Source organism: Gouania willdenowi, chromosome 8 (genome assembly GCF_900634775.1).
Source record: "Gouania willdenowi chromosome 8, fGouWil2.1, whole genome shotgun sequence".
Classification (NCBI taxonomy): Eukaryota; Metazoa; Chordata; class Actinopteri; order Blenniiformes; family Gobiesocidae; genus Gouania; species Gouania willdenowi.
In genome coordinates this window covers 1,279,760-1,297,827 of record NC_041051.1, presented here as the reverse complement: position 1 = coordinate 1,297,827, position 18,068 = coordinate 1,279,760, and the positions used below count along the sequence as shown (strand labels likewise).

The following is an 18,068-nucleotide window of genomic DNA, read 5'->3' as shown; positions in this document are numbered from 1 at the left end:
CACTGCCTGCTTCAGGAGCTACACCTGGATGATGACTGCTTCCAGCGGTACCTGTGGATGACCAGCGCCCGATTCGACGACCTCCTGGGTCGGATTGGCCCACGGATGTCCCGGCAGGATACCAACTACCGGAGCTCCGTCTCTGCAGCCGAACGACTGTCTGTCTGTCTCCGGTAAGTTTTATAACTAAATGAACTTTCTCATAGCAGTGCTGGTCCAGATGGCATTGAGACCAAGTTTATCAAGCTTGCCTCTCATGTTCTATGTTTTCCTTTAACCGATTTGTTTAACTTATCATTTAGTACATGTGAAGTTCCCTCTGCCTGGAAATGTGCAAAGGTCATCCCCCTGCATAAAGGGGGTGACACTAGTATTATAAATAACTACAGACTAATCTCTATGATTAATAGTATTGTTAAAGTCTATGAGAAAATAGTCTTTAATCAACTATCAGAACACCTCTCAACCAATAACCTCTTATCTCCATTTCAATCTGGCTTTAGAAAACACTTCTCTACTACATCTGCTTTATTAAAATTTACCATTTTTTCTGGCTTTGACAATAATCTGCTTACTGGTGCTTTATTTATAGATCTCACCAAAGCGTTTGATATGGTCGATCACTATTTGCTTTTAGACAAGCTTCATTCTATAGGCCTGGATAGGTCTTCACTCCTCTGGTTCAATTCTTACCTTCATCATCGGCAACAGTGTGTGTTTTACAATGGCAGCTACTCTGAATTTTTATTTATTGAGAAAGGTGTTCCGCAGGGTTCTTTTCTTGGCCCACTTTTATTTTCAATATTTATTAATGATCTCCCTCTTGCATGCAATGACTAACATCCAACTTTATGCTGATGACGCCGTGATTTATTCTGCAAAATCTAATATCTCAGATATTAATCACTCTATTCAGTATGACGTCAATGCAGTTCAATCCTGGCTACAATCTAATAAACTATTACTCAATAACTCTAAATCAAATTTTATGTTGTTCCAGAAGCGGGTTCGCCCAGTCTCAGCCAATGAGATTAAACTTACTTTTTCTGATTTGTCACCAGTCCCAGTTGTTGATCAGTTTAAATATCTTGGTCTATGGCTAGACTCCTCACTGTCATTTAAAACTCATATACAAACTATTACAAACAAAATTTCTTATCGCTTAAAATTGCTTTATCAATCAGTTAATTGTTTTAGTTACTCAGTTAGAAAAAGGATAATTTCACAATTGATTCTTCCCATTATTGATTACAGTAATATTATTTATCAAAACACCACTGCCACGATTCTCCAACCACTTAATGTCACTTACAATAGTCTGTGTAGATTTATCCTCCACTGTCCCTTCAGAACTCACCACTGACAAATGTATGAACATTTGTCATGATTCTCTCTGGCATCTAGACGACAGCTTCACTGGCTATTATTTATATTTAAATGTATTAATTTAAGTTTTCCTGATTATTTAAAACAATATATAATTCCTTTCAGATCGTCATACAGTTTGCGTCATGCTGATCAACCATATCTTGTCGTCCCTAGAGTCAAAAAAGTAGTCGGTAAATTTTCATTCAAACATAAAGCTCCATTTGACTGGAACATTCTCCCATTATTGATCCGCTCTATAACCTCTCTGTCTCTGTTTAAAAATGCTCTTGTCCTCCATCTCCAGAATATCTGTCAGTGTTTTTGATTATAGGCTATGTAACCTAAACCTTTTTTATTCATTTAATCTAATGAAAGTTTTTACTATCATTAGATAGCTACTATTAATGATATCACTATTATTACTTATTTATTTTTGTATAAAATATGTACTCTTTTGATCAACTGTTAAATGTATACTGTGTGTGTGTGGGTGTGTATGTGTCTATCTACTGTATATTTTGCTGTATTCATTATTTTTGAAACACTGAATTCTTGTATTGTCTGCTCTGCTGTATCTGTCATTTTATGTAAGATGAGGACCCCCTCGAAAACGAGATGTTCCATCTCAAGGGGCCTATCCTCCAATAAATAAATAAATTAAATTAAATTAAATTATAAGCAACCGAAGATGCCATGATTCATCAGACATCTCTTAAATACACAATAAAGATAGATAGATACTTTATTAATCCCAAGGGAATTTAAAAGCAGAATTATTAAAATTATTGTTTTCTGGAGACACCTATTCTGGGAGATAAGGCCTGCTTTATTATTGTCTTTATCATAAATATATTACAATTAAAATAAAAGTTAATCATTACAATAAATTATTTACTATTGTTATTTTTTGTCCTCTGGAGACCTATTCTGGAAGATAAGGCTTGTTTCATTAATAATATTTATTGTTTTTAACTCATATTATTAATAATTCATAAATCATTAGTTATTTACTACTGTTAATTATTGTCATCTGGCAACACATTCTGGGAGATAAGGCCTTTTCTCGCTCTAATCTCTCCCCCTTTTATGTACACACACCCACATATATACATATATATATATATATATATATATATATATATATGATTATCAATGATCTGAGCTTTTCTATGTTGTTCACTGTGCAGGTATCTGACCAGAGCTAACAGCTATGGACGAGAGGTCTTCACATCGTACTTCTCTGCAGGAGCCGTTCCATGGCTAGACATATTGCACCAGCACACCCAAAACGACTATTTTAAGAGCCAACCACATACTTCTATAGAGCAAACTTCCTACTGTATTAACATGTGTATAATAAATATGGAAGAATGGGGAGAGAAACGTCTGTCAGCTTCATTTTTAACCAGAAAGAAATAATCCAAGAAACCTCACCTCTGAAATTAATTTAAGGTATTAAAGGTCTCACAGAGAATCAATGAAGAAACTATATATTCTTGTATGAACAAAATATATAACCTTGATGTGGTGTACACATAGCTGTTAAGATGCATTGATAGAAATAAAAAAAAAGCAAAAGTACACTTTAAAATGTGTTTTTAATCAACAATTCTGAAAGAACACCATGTACATTAACAATATAATACCTCAATTTTAAACAAACTATTTACTTCAATATAACACTTACATAATAAACAAACTAGTATAAACAACTATTCACAATGTGGTTCCTGCCATGCAAAGAGTCCCGCCCACCCCAGCCCATCCAGCCCAATCAAAAACCTCATTAAAATTTTCCAAATTTAGTGTTACCGGATGATAATCAAGAAGTTTAAAACTTTGAAATTTAACGTTCCCTAAATTCTGGTGGCACTTTTTGCAGGATAGGAAGCAGGTCTCTGAAAAACATCTCATCCTCAGTCAGAGCTGGTGGTGAGGAGGAGGTCTCCTGAAGGTCTGTAGGATAAGCTGCTCCACCTCTCTTGGAGAGCCTTGGCTGGACCTCTTCTTTGCTCTTTTTCCTTAAAAAAAAAAAAAAAAAATATATATATATATATACTTAAATAAAATAATAGATATATTTTAATTAAACATTAAATTATGTAATGATCAACATTGTCATCACTGATATGCCAAGCATTTATAGATACATTTTATTTATAACAGAATGCAAAACAACTTCTGTCATGTTCATATCAGATGGTTTGGCTGCACTTGTTTCTGCAGGAGATGCTGCTGTAGCACCATCACCATCATCACCATCTCCTGCTCCCTGAGCACCATCTGTTCCCCCTCCCTGTCCTTCTCCATCACTCATTTGATTGTTTACCTCTGAGTGACAGCAAACAATATATGAAACATTATTATACATTTTAAATCATTATACTAGATTTAGACCCCCCCACTAGAAGAAGTGGTACATAAAGGCCTGAATATAAACCTGGAATATATATTTCTATATGTCTGCACTGATAAACAAACCTCCAGTCTCTGATGGGTGACCATACTCTGTGGTCCTGTCTTCCTCAACCCTCTGCCCCATGTTGCTGCTTGTCTCTCGCGGTGAAACAAAGGGGTCGATGAAGGACATGACCACAGGGTATTTCCACCGTTTGGATGTTCCTGCAGCTGACCCACAACGCTTCTCCTGACTTTTTTTTCCTCTCATAAACCATCAGTGAAAAAAGCTGGTGTTAGCGGCTAATGCTATCATTAGCTAATGCTATCCTCGCTCACTGCCGACTTTCAAAGATGAAAACTACAGAGAGAACATTTACCTGCTGCTTCCACCTCCTCGATGATTCTCCTCCACACCAAATCCTTCCTTGTCCTGGTCCTGGTTAAAATAACAGGCCGTGTCAAACAGCTCCCGGTGGTCACACACCGCTACAATTAGCTTCTACTTCGCGTGTGCCGCAAAAAACGCGTTTGGTGTAAAGCATATTACAGATTGAGGATGACTCGGTCTCTCAATGCTGTCTCTTCTGTCCGCCATTGTAGCGCGTCTTCGTCTTGTTTGAACACTGCGCATGCGCAAATATCAGTAGCTCTGCAATTGTAAGAAGCCATATGATAGGCTGAAAGCAAACACACCTGATTGGCTGATGAATCTGTCAATCAGTTATATCAGCCAATGGTGACGTTCGTTGACCCGCGGCGTCAAGACAGTCTAAAATTCACCGCAGAGATTTCACTCACAAATACACAGGTTTCACAGCACAGAAGCGGTTTGTAAATGCACATTCAGCAATTTGCATTATCTGTGGATTTATATTACAAGTGTGCCTCAAAATAATATTTGTGAAACAGATCGTGTGCATTTGTGAATCTGAAATACAACTGCAAAACAAATATATATTTGTGAACCAGTGAGTACATTTGTGAAACAGATCGCGTGCATTTGTGAAAAATCCTGCAAGAGTTCATTCATTATGATACTGTTCTGATTCCATAGATACAGGTCACATTTTAAATGGTAATGCGAATGGACAAATAAAAAAAATCAGATCAAGAGGAAAAAATGGATTTGAGCATTAAGGCTTGCAGTGTGAACGTAACCATAGGCTGCACCCTATTAGATGATGAGGGTGCCCTTCAAACGACTGGGCCAATCAGAACAGGCAGGTAAGAGGGCGGCTGTACTCCTGTTAGGTTTAACAGAGATTTTGTGTATTCTGATGAGTTTACATCTCCACATGAAGCCACCTCCTTACTGCTTCATGTCTGCATATCAGTCCATAGGTTTTTATGGTAATAAATAATAATGCACTGGATTGTATATAGCGCTTTTCATCGACATTCAAAGCGCTTTGCGTTGATGTCTGCATTATTATTATTATTACTATAATTTTCAACAATGAGTGTCAAACTTAAGACGAACATGTTCAAAGACAGGAATGAATGTGATTATCATTCAGTCGCCAACTTCTTCTTAACATCTAGTGTCATCTGGGAAGAGATCCAGCTGTGGAAGACCAAGAACAGGTTAAAGGATTTACTAACTTTAAATCAATGCAGGTGAAGCTGCTCAGAGCGCTGCTGTTCTATACAAGAAACGGACGGCGTTTCAGAGGCACATTAAAGTTAAGCAGGCACTGGTGGGCTCTGTATTTAGGACTCATTGATGATTTACGTAGTTTTTTGGCAGTTTAAATGGGGTTTCAGGTGGTTTAGGCGCTGTTTAATGCAGCCAAGACGGGAGGAGGAGGGCAGCGCGCCTAATAAGAGCTCCCTAGAAACATGTATTCCCAAAAAAAAAGGTTCCTTCCTTCTCACAGTTTTATGCAGATTCTGTCCATTAGATTTCATCTGGAATTCCGTTAACGAAGATTTTATAGGGCCCTGTACTTCATATGTGTAATAGGAAGGATGACAAAAAAAAATAATAAATTTCAATGTTTGGCGCCAGTGAATCGATAACGTATCGCTAGACGAAACATTGCGATATATCGTCGTATCGAGATATTGTCACATTCCTAATTTAGACTATCTTAAAGTTATTTACCAATAAAACAAACCAGTTCACAACTTAAAATCATCGCCCTAAATGGAAAAAAGGAATAAAGAACAATTTTAGTCAGGGTAATTTTCAATTTTTAAAAAAAATGTATTAAAGTAGGGCTGGGCGATATGGCCTTTTATAAATACCGCGATATTTTTAGGCCATGTCACGATACACGATATATATCTCGATATTTTGCATTACCCTTGAATTAACACTTTGATGCACAAAATCACACCAGTATGATGATTCTATATGTCTACATTAAAACATTCTTGATCATACTGCATTAATATATGCCAATTTTAAACTTTCATGCAAAAAAGGGGATATCACAACTAAGTCAAAGTTGACATAACTGTATTTATTAAACAGTGAGTGGCTCAAACATAAAATTGTCAACAGAAAGTGCACGTTCTGTGCAAAATTGTCACAGAGACATTTCAAAACAAGACATTAGTGCAGGATGCAACTCACATGGCATTTCAAAACACAAAATTAAAGTGCACTTTTTGTACATAATGCCACTACAATATTTTAAAACAAATAGTGCCCTTTTGTGCATGTTGTCATTAAGATGATGTAGCCAATTGTACATTTACTGTTGGTTAATAAATTTTTTCTCTGAGATTAGTTTCTAGGTTCAAGTGTGAGTTGGGAATGATTACTAAGATGTGCAGAGAATAGACAGACAATTTGTTGTTTATAGAAAATAAGTACCATGGATTTATTATATTACAGAAAATAATAATAAACAAAAGTGGTCTCAAAACAGACTCCAGTTCACCCGCTGGGATTTAGCTCAGTTCATAAGGCGTCACAGCCTGGGGAAAAAAAAAATAGTTCCACTCAAACGAAAAATGAAGTCAGTCCTACCACCCTGGTAGGACTGAAGTTCGTTGGGTTGGTCCACTGGAAGAGAACCTAATTAAATAAAGTTGATCCTACCACCCTGGTAGGATTGAAGTTCATGCGTTCCTGGTAAGAGGATCGGTGCGGCGGTCCTACCGCTCTGGTAGACCTGCAGTTCACCGTCCACTACGTCATCTCCGTGGGTAGTTCACCATCTTTAGATCCATGGGGGGTTTAAAAAACCTGGCCGATGCAATCTGAGTCGCCTATACAAAGTCCTCCGTTCTGCTGCCGATCGCTACTTTTGTCAGGTGCAAGGCACAACCGCTGGTCTGCACAGTTAGTAAAGTGCTGTCTGCTGAGCACCGGGTGTGCGTGCTACCGTTCATATGCTGCGTTTTCAGCTGCTGCTTGATCGTTTCCCGTATTCAAGCCTTCTCCTCCCGTATCTCATGCTTCCTGTTTATACTAGGATACTGGTCTGTGATTGGCTGGCGTGTGTGCGTGTGGATGAGTGACGTCAGTGCAGTCTATTAGTGCGGTGAAATAATATTGTATATAAATAACTGAAGAGTAGATGTTATAATAAATTTACTTCTGCTAAATATAATATAATTAAATAATATAAATATAATACATTTCTTTATGACGTGGGTTACAATGACATTTCAAAAAAAAAAAAAAAAAAAAAAAAAAGTCCGCGAGTTTAACGGTATGGTCATTTTCAACACCGCACAGACTACAAGCTGCGATATATCGAGTATATTCGATATATCGCCCAGGCCTATATTAAAGCAATTTATCAAACTGGTTCCAAGTACAATTAACATCAAACTAAAAGGCTGACATGCAAAACTCATTTCAGTCTGTTTACTTTGTTTAACTAAAGTGGTGTAGCATTAGCAACACTTGCTACATAACAACATTTCTATTTGTTATTGAGGTAACACACTCATATTAATAAAATCCTACTTTAAACAGTGTTTGAACGCCTCATTTCACACAGTTTACAATATAAAATGTTACTGCTTTGGTTACATTAGGCCTGGGTGATATGAACCAATATTCATATCACTATATTTTTCCTAAAATTTAAGATAGGCAACTTATTTTTTTCAATATAGTTTTGCAGCTACCTGAAGCAGTGATACATCATGAACCACTACTGGGTTAAAACCAAACAACCATCAAACAAAGTGAACCAATCCAATTCCTCCATCAGATCCACATAAAGTTCTACAAACACAGGGACAGAGATGAACCTGTAGCAATGATTACGAACTGGAAACTGAACTAAAGCTAACTAAGCTAAGCTAACACACTGGGCTAATAGCTAATGCTAACCACTCCATATAAGGAACAGACCAAATATAAAGAACACGTCTTACTGTCATAAAACCACAGAGAACCATAGATTTGTTTATGGTCAGATTTAACATTTGTATGGAAGAATAAAAACTAAACATGTCACACATTGTGTGAAATAAATGTTATCATAAATAATAATGTCACTATTCATTCATCCCAACTTGTGAAACACAATATTTTTTAATGATATTTCATGTGTTCACAGACAAAGCTGGTCCTATTAGACTAATGTAACTATTGATATTATTACACATAAATATACTGAATGATTACATCATCAGCTTGATCTGGTTTAATTATAGGAAATCATATTTATTTATTAATCATAACTTTATGTAACTTATGATCAGATAAATAAACAAGATTTAGCAACAGTAAAAACACTAATGGAGATATTTTTGCTTTTCATATGCTTTTTTTTATAAAATAATTTCATTTTAAGTGAGGAAATAAATGAATTATATACAATAACACTAAAAGTAATCCACATGCACTAATATATTCCATAAAATATCAGCTCGTGAACTCTGAGTCAGCAGTTATTGTAAACTTTTTAAATGTGTCTAATGTTGATGTATTCAGATGTATTTGTAAGGAACCTGTTTACACTTTAGGTTGGGAATTGTTTTATTTATTTATAGTTTTTTTTTATTTATCGTGATGTTTACTGTTATCGTGATAAATACCAGAAATTATCGGGATAATTTTTTTAGTCCATATCGCCCATCCCTACCGTGTACCCTTCGTTCTTTCCGTTTATATGCCCCTTAAAATACGTTTTTATACTTAGTTATATAACAGTGTGGCATCATTAACATGCCAATCTTAAAATAATATTATTAATAATAACATGCCAGTGACACTTTCCCCCGATCTGGTTACAGTTTGTTACAGTGAAAACAACTGTTTTTAAAGCCATATTTTTGTAATACTAAAAATGTATTGCACCGTAGTAATCTAAATAAAACTATTACATACTTTTTATCACTCACTCAATTGAAAGTCTAACACTGTTAAATGTTACAGAATGGTGTTTATACTGTTTATTTATTGCCTGATACCTGAAAGACCTTAGAAATAAAATGATCAAATCATATTTCAGTTGTTTTTTGGGAGTTGATATACATGTAAATGATTGTGTGAGGTGGGCATATGATATATCATATTGATCGTAGGCTCAAAATTGTATCGTGACAGACTTTGTGATATCGGTAAACATCGTATCATCATCCAAACACATCGACATTGTATCGTATCGTGATTAAGCTGGTGATGTACACCCCTATCAGTTACAGAAAAGAAATACATGCAGTGTTTCCTCAAACGTCTCAGTGCTTCCACCACTCACAGGACAAACGGACATCTGCACTGAGCCTCTGACAAACAACCGCTAACAGGGAAAGCAGCTCAGCTCCTCCGTGGACTGGGAGGGAGGGGGTGGAGCTTACTTTCTGTGCTGATTGAGCGTTTAATAATTATTCCGTGTAACTACTCTATAGTACTAACATGAGCCTGACTTGCATAAATGGGGTGATTTGGCAGATAAATTTTTTGGGATGTGCCGTGTGTGGGCCACAGACACAGGCAAGGCACCGCAAGGGATAAAAAGCGCACTACAGATGGTTCTACGATCTCCGTGATTTGGCAGATCGTCATCATGTTTTAATCCTTAACGTCAGATGGCACACCCTTTGTCTAAACCAACTAGTGTTTAGACACATTGATTAAAGAATTTGGAATCCAGCTCTCCCTCACCTCCAGGACGCCAACATCTTCATCTGCTTCATCAGGGACCAGAACTGGACTTCCTGGTACCAAAGTCACCGGCTCCTCGTCGGAGTCGTCGGAAATGATGATAAACTCTCTTTGACGAGCACGAGAGCCTGAACACAGCCAGGAAACACACAAAGCAGGTGAAACCATTGTTTACACATCCTCAAGTAAAACACATGGCAGCAGTCTGACAAAAAGGAGATTTAAAAGGGCTGCAAATAGCAAGACAACAAAAATCAATTTGGTTGGTTTTCCTATTAAAACTAAATCAAACTGAAGCATATCAGGCCTCACCAAAGAAAAACACATTCTGGATCACAATTCATTCCACACTCTATTGTTCATTAGTCTTTCTGTCACACTTATATTATTGTTCAGTAAGAATGTGCAATATATTGTCATTCACGATATATTGTCATCCCACGATAGAAACGATAAATGCCCACGTCAGAAATTAGCGAGGGCCACGGGCCATTTGTCCCTCGATTTAGCCAAGAATGTCCCTAAAAACCTTGTTCCATGGGCCAAAATTACCCACAAGTTTGTTGTCAAAATTACTTATTCTCTGTAGCGGAACGCTGTTCACGGCAGCTCTGCAGCAGAGCCTCAATGGTGTGCACCACCGACGCACATAAATATACTGAATGATTAAATCATCAGCTTGATCTGGTTTAATTAAAGAAAATCATATTTATTTATTAATCATAACTTTATGTCACTCATTAGATAAATGAAACAAGATTAATCAACAGTAAAAACACTGATGGAGTTATTTTTGCTTTTCATGTGTTTTTTTTTTAGAAAATAATTTCATTTTAAGTGAGGAAATAAAAGAATTATATACAATAACACTAATAAAGTGACACACATGCACGAATCTAATATATTCCATAAAATATCAGCTCATGAACTGAGTCAGCAGTTATTGTAGCCTTTTATAATGTGTTGATGTATTCACATGTATTTGTGTTTGTAAGGAACCTGTTTACACTTTAAGTTGGGAATTGTTTTATTTATTTATAGTTTTTTATTTATCGTGATGTTTATTGTTATTGTGATAAATACCAGAAATTATTGGGATAATTTTTTTAGTCCATATCACCCATCCCTAGTGTTCAGAGGTTTGAGAAAAAGCTTACAAATGTTTAACACAGCCACTAGTAATACTGTAGAAAAGAGCCACCAGAATAATAATCTACTACAGTCCAAAAACTTGTGGAATTCAAAACTGCACAGATTTTATACACAGCAAGAAATAATTTACTGCCAGAAAACATCCAAAACATGTTATTCGAAAGAGAGATGGGTTACACATTAAGAGGAAAGTTAAATTGAAAGATTTTAAGTGTCAGAGCAGCTTTGAAAAGTTTTTTTAAGTCCATTTGTGGAGTAAAATTATGGAACAGAATGAGTGTGGAGCTAAAACAATGTTCAAACATAATTGAGCTTCAACACAGGTTAAAATATATGATTTTTACAAGGTACAGGAATAAATCTGATCACTACTCACCAGTTAGTTGATTTTTTCCTGTTTTGATGATTAGCTATAAACTATTAGTGAATATGTAGATTGTTTAATAATATATGGGTAATTAACTGAATTTGAATACATAAACACTAGACACGTTAAAAGACTACAATAGCTGCTGACTCAAAGAGCTCATGGGCTGATATGTTATGAATAATATTAGTGCATGTGGGTCACTATTAATGTAATATTGTATGCAATTCATTTATTTCCTCACTTAAAATGTAATTATTTTCTCAAAAAAAGCACATGAAAGGTTCATCTCTGTCACCATGACTGTGGAACTTTGGGTGGATCTGGTGGAGGATCTTGGACTGAATCACTTTGTTGAATGGTTATCTGGTCTTAACCAGAAGCTTCAGGTAAGCCGTGACGAGCACCACCGTCTGTGTGTGTGTGAGAGGTGGGGGCGGCGCACACCGTGGAAGCTCCAAGGCGGAGCTCCTGTGAACAGAGCTCCGCTTCAGAGATTAATAAGTTGTTGACAAAAAACTTGAGGGCGATTTTTTCCCATGGAACAAGGTTTTTAGGGACATTCTTGGCTAAATTGAGGGACAAATGACTCGTGGCCCTCGCTAATTTCCGATATGGGAATTTATCGTTTCTATCGTGGGATGACATATTCTTACCGGTGAGAATGCTTTTGACGATATATCGTAAACAATAACATCGCACATTCTTAGTGTGCGCACACATTTGTGTGTTTGTGAGTGCGCGCACGAGGGTTGTGTGCACACAAGTGTTTGTGTGTATACTTGCACGAGTAGTTGTGTGCTGGCACAAGTGTTTGTTTGTGCTCGCACGAGCGCGTGTGTGCGAAAGAGTGTTTGTGTGTGTGGGCACAAGTGTTTGTCCGTAGCCACAAGTGTTTGTGTGTGTGCGCACGAGCATTTGTGTGTATGCATGTATACGTGCACGAGTGGTTGTGTGTTGGCACAAGTGTTTGTGTGTGCACGCGTGAGTGTGTGTGCACGAGTGTTTGTGTGTGCTCGCACAAGCATGTGTGTGCGAACGAGTGTTTGTGTGTGCGGGCACAAGTGTTTGTGTGCGCACGCGCGAGCGATTGTGTGTGTGCGCGAGTGATTGTGGGTATACGTGTGCGAGTGTGTGTGTGCGTGCGTGCGTGCGTGGGCACGCGCGAGTGTGTGCGTGCGTGCGTGGGCACGCGCGAGTGTGTGCGTGCGTGGGCACGTGCGAGTGTGTGTGCGTGGGCACGCGAGCGAGTGTGTGTGCGTGCGTGCGTGGGCACGCCCGCGAGTGTGTGTGCGTGCGTGGGCACGCGCGCGAGTGTGTGTGCGTGCGTGGGCACGCGCGCGAGTGTGTGTGCGTGCGTGGGCACGCGCACGAGTATGTCTGTGGACACAAGTGCTTGTGTGTGCGCACAAGTGTTTGTGTGTGTGCGTACTAAAATACGAATAAAGAGGCTGAAGTTAAAAATGTGTGCGTTTTTAAAATCCTATTGATCGATTAATTTATTGACCTTTCAATCGATTATGAAAATAATCGTTAGCTGTAGCTCTACAATCAATCAATCAATCGTCTTTGAAATAGCTATTCATATTTTGTCATGGCTGATGACAGGAGAAGTGTTATGAACAGATCAGAAATTAGGGTGTAGTAGATTAAAGTGCATGAACGCAGTTGGAATCATTGTGTGTGTTTTTATAAAAAAGAACACGTGAAAGGCTTGAGGAGAAAAATGAAACTACAAGCCTGGATTCCATGCACACACGCGCGCGCACACGCACACACACACACACACACACACACACACACACACACACACACACACACACACACACACACACACACACACACACACACACACACACACACACACACACACACACACACACACACACACACACACACACACACACACACACGATGGGGACCCACCTTGGCTGCGGTGGACATTGAAGCTCGCCAGGTGAATTACATCATCATCGTTGCCTTCTTCTGCCATTGTGGTTTCACACAGAATCACAGCCAGACCACTGCCATCTACACTAGACGCACAGAGACAGTTTCCATGAAAACACTGCTTACACTCTCTCTCTACTCCACCAGCTGAAGCTAATCCCACAGGACGACGACGATCAGAACAACTGGGACATTATTTCAAAGGGAAACCTTGAAATAATGTCAAAATTGTGTGGGAAACAGTGTGGCTAGAAACAACATCAGTATCAGTTTGTTTCAGTCTAACAAAAAAAAATTTTCAAACATAAATCACAATTTAATAATATAAAACAAAACTGAAACAGGCAGAAGCAAAAATGCTTACATGCCCAACATAAATAACGTTCAAGTACCTTTTCCAATAATACATACAAAAGAAAAGCGTCAAAAGCATCTGCCGCGCAAAAAGCTTCAAAACGTGCCGCACAGGAGCGGGACCTCCAACCCTGCTAGAAGCGCGTCCATCATATATTGTGAATGTACACCTGACGCTTTTGGGTTGAATGTGCCATTAGTACGATTGGTCAAAACAACTACCTCCATTACATTTACAAGAAGTAAAAAAAAATAATTCAAAACTAAAGTCAGAACTAAATAATAATTAAAAACTAATAGGAAAAAAAAACCCACAAAACTATAATGACCTTGGATCAGATAAGGTGAAAGAGGAAAGGTCACTTTAATGGTCAAACACACACTGACAGAGTCTGCAGCTGAATATTTGAAGCATTGATAATACAATGCAATTAAAGAAATAAAGTAATGGCAGTGGCTATCTGTACGGTTGCCGTATCAATATACTGACATTCTATCCGTATGTAACGCCCCTCATTGGCCAGTTTAGGTCACGTGACTAAGACTAAAAATAACCGTAAACCTAACCCAAACCCTAAAATTTGCTGTGATATAGGGTTATAACTAGGAGTGTGACGATATGTCGATATGGCAATCTATCGCAATATTTTTTCACACGATCGATTATCGATATGCTCGTGCTAAGTATCAATTTTTAAAACATTTTTTTTAATTTTTATTCAATTTTTGTTTTTTTACAAAACCTTTTTTGCTTTTTCACTAAAATGTGCAGGTAGGTCTTCACAGAAATGTTATCACTGCTTGTTGAAGGAACCAATAGTCAGGTCGAGCTCTGATATAAATACCTAAGGTCTGTCAGACCTGTAGGTTTCACTTTTGTTTTGTCGGGTTCTGGTCAAAGCTTGAAGGTTCATATCATAAATGGTCTGTGTTTAAAAGCAAATCGGCACCACAAAACACCAACACTAACTATTTGTTTCTCTTTTTCTTTCTCCTCGTCCTCCTCTGCACCTGCTCATTCATTCTCTGGCTATTTATTGTGATATACTGTAGAGCTGGGCGATAATATATCAAGAAACGAGATATATCGAGTTTTCTATTTTGGGAGATATAGAAAATTACAATATCACACACGTATACATATATCTTATTTTGTTTTGAAATACTTGTTTAAGTTAGGAGTCGCTGCTTTCACTACTTCTCAGAACAGCATGAAAAGTACAGTTTTAAATAAGCCACACTACAGAACTCACTCACACCTGGAATAAAATGATCAAGATTTATATCGTATATCGCTCTTTAAAAAAAAAAAAAAATGAGATGAATTTTGGTCCATATCGCCCATGGAATATATTTCCAAAATGATTTTTTCTTACACCTTTACTTTAGAGATGGCCAAATGAGTCAAATTCGTAATTGTCTCTGAAGAATGTTAGGTTGTTACTGATGTCATGGGTCAAGATACCACAGCACACATTTAGTGGACTAGTAGAGCTCATGCATTGACCCTAAAGGGAGGAATAAGGCCTACACAGGTGGTCATAATGTAAAGCCTGACCTGTGTAGACATCCAATAGCAGATTTAGCAGGATGCCCCATCGCATAGTCTCCCAAACAACAGCTTTCCAGTGTCTGCTTGTAGTTATGCGATCAGTTTTATGTCATGTTGGATTATTATTTAAACACCACAACGAACATATTTAACGCACACGACAGTTTGAGTAAGACCGCGATCGAGTTAAAGCCTGATTGAACGGTATATCAAGCGATAGATGCCAGGCTAGCTCGGTCAGTTAGCTTACTTCTGGTTTTTAACCGTGTCTTTGATGTTTCCCTGTCAGTGTGTAACAATAACTCAGATAAATGAGCACAAAAAGCAGCAAAGTATGAACGTACCGCACCGTCGTCACGCCTCGATAAACAGGAATCACTGAATGATCACACAATCCGACGCTATCGAAACAAAATTGCCAAAACAAGACCAGGCAGCGACGTAGTGGTGATCCCTGACGTACGCGCGGTGCATGTCGGGAAATACAGGCCAGAGCACGAGACAGCACAGGAAACACAGGCCTTTCAAATGATTACCAGCAGACAGAAGGCTTATACGTTCATTTAATTACACTACAACATTTTTCTCAAAAGTCTCTATAGAGCATAACTATGGAATGAATTAGTGATAACTCATATTTTAAATAAATGGAATTAAACAGTATATTTAGTGTCTCCTGAAAAGATTTATTTCTATAGTTTTTATCATTACTGGTCACTCCCTCCTGGGGTGTATTCCTTGAAGGAGGGTTAAACTCTGAGTCTATCATAAACTCTGGGTCAACATCTGTGTATCTGATTCCATTACAGCTGGTATGAAGTGGGTCAATCAACCCTGAGTATATAAACCTTGGGTTACTTACGTGCACAAGCGCGATAAAAAGCCATCATCAATTGAGCAAAGATTACACAAACTACCATGGCTAACTACAGGTCTTCAAAAATTACCGTATTTTTCGGACTATAAGGCGCACTTAAAATCCTTTAATTTTCTCAAAAATCGACAGTGCGCCTTATAATCAGGTGCACCTTATATTGTATGTGAAGTAATATGTCAAACTGTTTTAGTACAACTTTGGTAAACTATGAAGCTGCACCGCTTGATGGATTTTTGGCGCTTCAGGGCTACCGTAGTCAGGTGCTTCGTGGAGTAATATGTACCAGTACTGTGGTTCAACATACCAATAATACCGGTGTTATAGTATGTGTTTAAGGACGCCAAAATGGCACCTGGTCAGAGACATGCTTATGAAGCTGCACCGCTTGAGGGATTTTTGGCGCTTCAGGGCTACCATAGTCAGGCGCTTCGCAGAGTGATATGTACCGGTACTGTGGTTCAACATACCTGTAATACCGATGTTATAGCGTGTGTTTAAGGACTTCAAAATGGCACCTGGTAAAAGACATGCTTACGAAGCAGATTTCAAACTGAAGGCTATCAATCACGCTTTAGAGCATGGGAATAGAGCAGCTGCAAGAGAATTCAACATTAATGAATCAATGGTGCGGAAGTGGAGGAAGCAAGAAAACGACCTCCGCCAAGTAAAAAAGAGAGTTTCTGAGGGAACAAAGCGAGATGGCCACAGTTAGAGGACAAAACAGTGGGTTACTGAACAGAGGACAGCAGGTAGAAGCGTCTCTACAGTCTCTATTCAACTCAAAGCCGCAGCGGTGGCACTTGACATGAAGATTAACGACTTCCGAGGAGGTCCTTCTTGGTGCTTCCGGTTTATGAAAAGGTGCAATCTTTCCATCCGCACCAGAACTACCATCTCGCAGCAACTGCCAAAGGATTACAAAGAAAAGCTGGCCATTTTCCGCACCTACTGCAAGAATAAGATCACTGAAAATAAGATCCGGCCGGAACACATCACCAACATGGACGAGGTCCCCCTCTCCTTTGACATCCCTGTGAACCGTACTGTGGAGAAAACAGGGACCCATACGGTATCTATACGCACCACAGGGAAAGAGAAGTCATCCTTCACTGTTGTTCTCGGTTGCCAGGCTAATGGCCAAAAACTACCACCCATGGTCATTTTCTTTTTTTTTTTTTTTTGTAAAGGATTTTTTGGGCTCTAGTGGCCTTTATATGACAGTTGCTTGACAGGAAAGGGATCAGAGAGAGCAGGGAATGACACGCAGCAAAGGGTCCCAGGCCGGGAATCGAACCTGGACTGGCAGGTGAGGAACTACAGCCTCCGTACATGGGGCGGGCGCTCTACCCACTGAGCTACACACCACCCATGGTCATTTTCAAGAGGAAGACTTTGCCAAAAGAAACGTTTCCAGCCAGCATCATCAAGGCTAACCCAAAGGGCTGGATGGACGAGGAGAAGATGAGTGAGTGGCTGAGAGAAGTTTACGTCAAGAGACCAGATGGCTTTTTCCACACATCTCCATCCCTATTGATCTACGACTCCATGCGCGCCCATCTCACCGATACTGTCAAAATCCAAGTGAAGCAAACTAATTCGGAGCTTGCCGTCATTCCGGGTGGATTAACCAAAGAACTCCAACCGTTGGATATTGGTGTCAACAGGTCGTTCAAAGTTAAATTACGAGCTGCATGGGAGCATTGGATGACAGAAAGCGAACACACATTCACCAACAGCGTGAGCACTGATCATTAGCAGCTGCAGTGGAGAGTAAACTCCTGTTAAGTTTAGTTCTATTTCATCCCTGACTGACACTGTGACATCTTACATCAGCTTCTGTGAGGACATGTGTGTGCAGACCAAGACTTTCTGCACATACAACAACAACAAACCCTGGTTCACACCTCAACTTAGGATGCTACGTCAGGCTAAGGAGGAAGCCTACAGGAGTGGGGATAGGGACCTGTTCAGG

The 18,068-nt window shown here is 38.7% G+C and overlaps 1 protein-coding gene across 7 annotated transcripts in view; it reads right to left on the bottom strand.

The window, feature by feature from the left end:
- Window positions 1-15,688, bottom strand: part of rnf216 (ring finger protein 216) — a 46,078-nt gene extending 30,390 nt beyond the window's left edge. For 3 of the 7 annotated variants that reach the window (XM_028454710.1, XM_028454711.1, XM_028454716.1), the window contains exons 1-3: window positions 13,706-13,743; window positions 13,290-13,399; window positions 9,845-9,972 (exon numbers count right to left, since the gene is read on the bottom strand). In XM_028454710.1, coding sequence (XP_028310511.1) covers window positions 9,845-9,972; window positions 13,290-13,399; window positions 13,706-13,722 — 255 coding nt within the window. In that variant the 5' untranslated portion in view covers window positions 13,723-13,743. Of the gene's footprint in view, window positions 1-9,844; window positions 9,973-13,289; window positions 13,400-13,705; window positions 13,744-15,563 lie in introns of those variants that run through there. The other 4 variants (XM_028454712.1, XM_028454714.1, XM_028454713.1 and 1 more) reach the window with 4 other exon arrangements.
- Window positions 15,689-18,068: the final 2,380 nt, after the last annotated feature.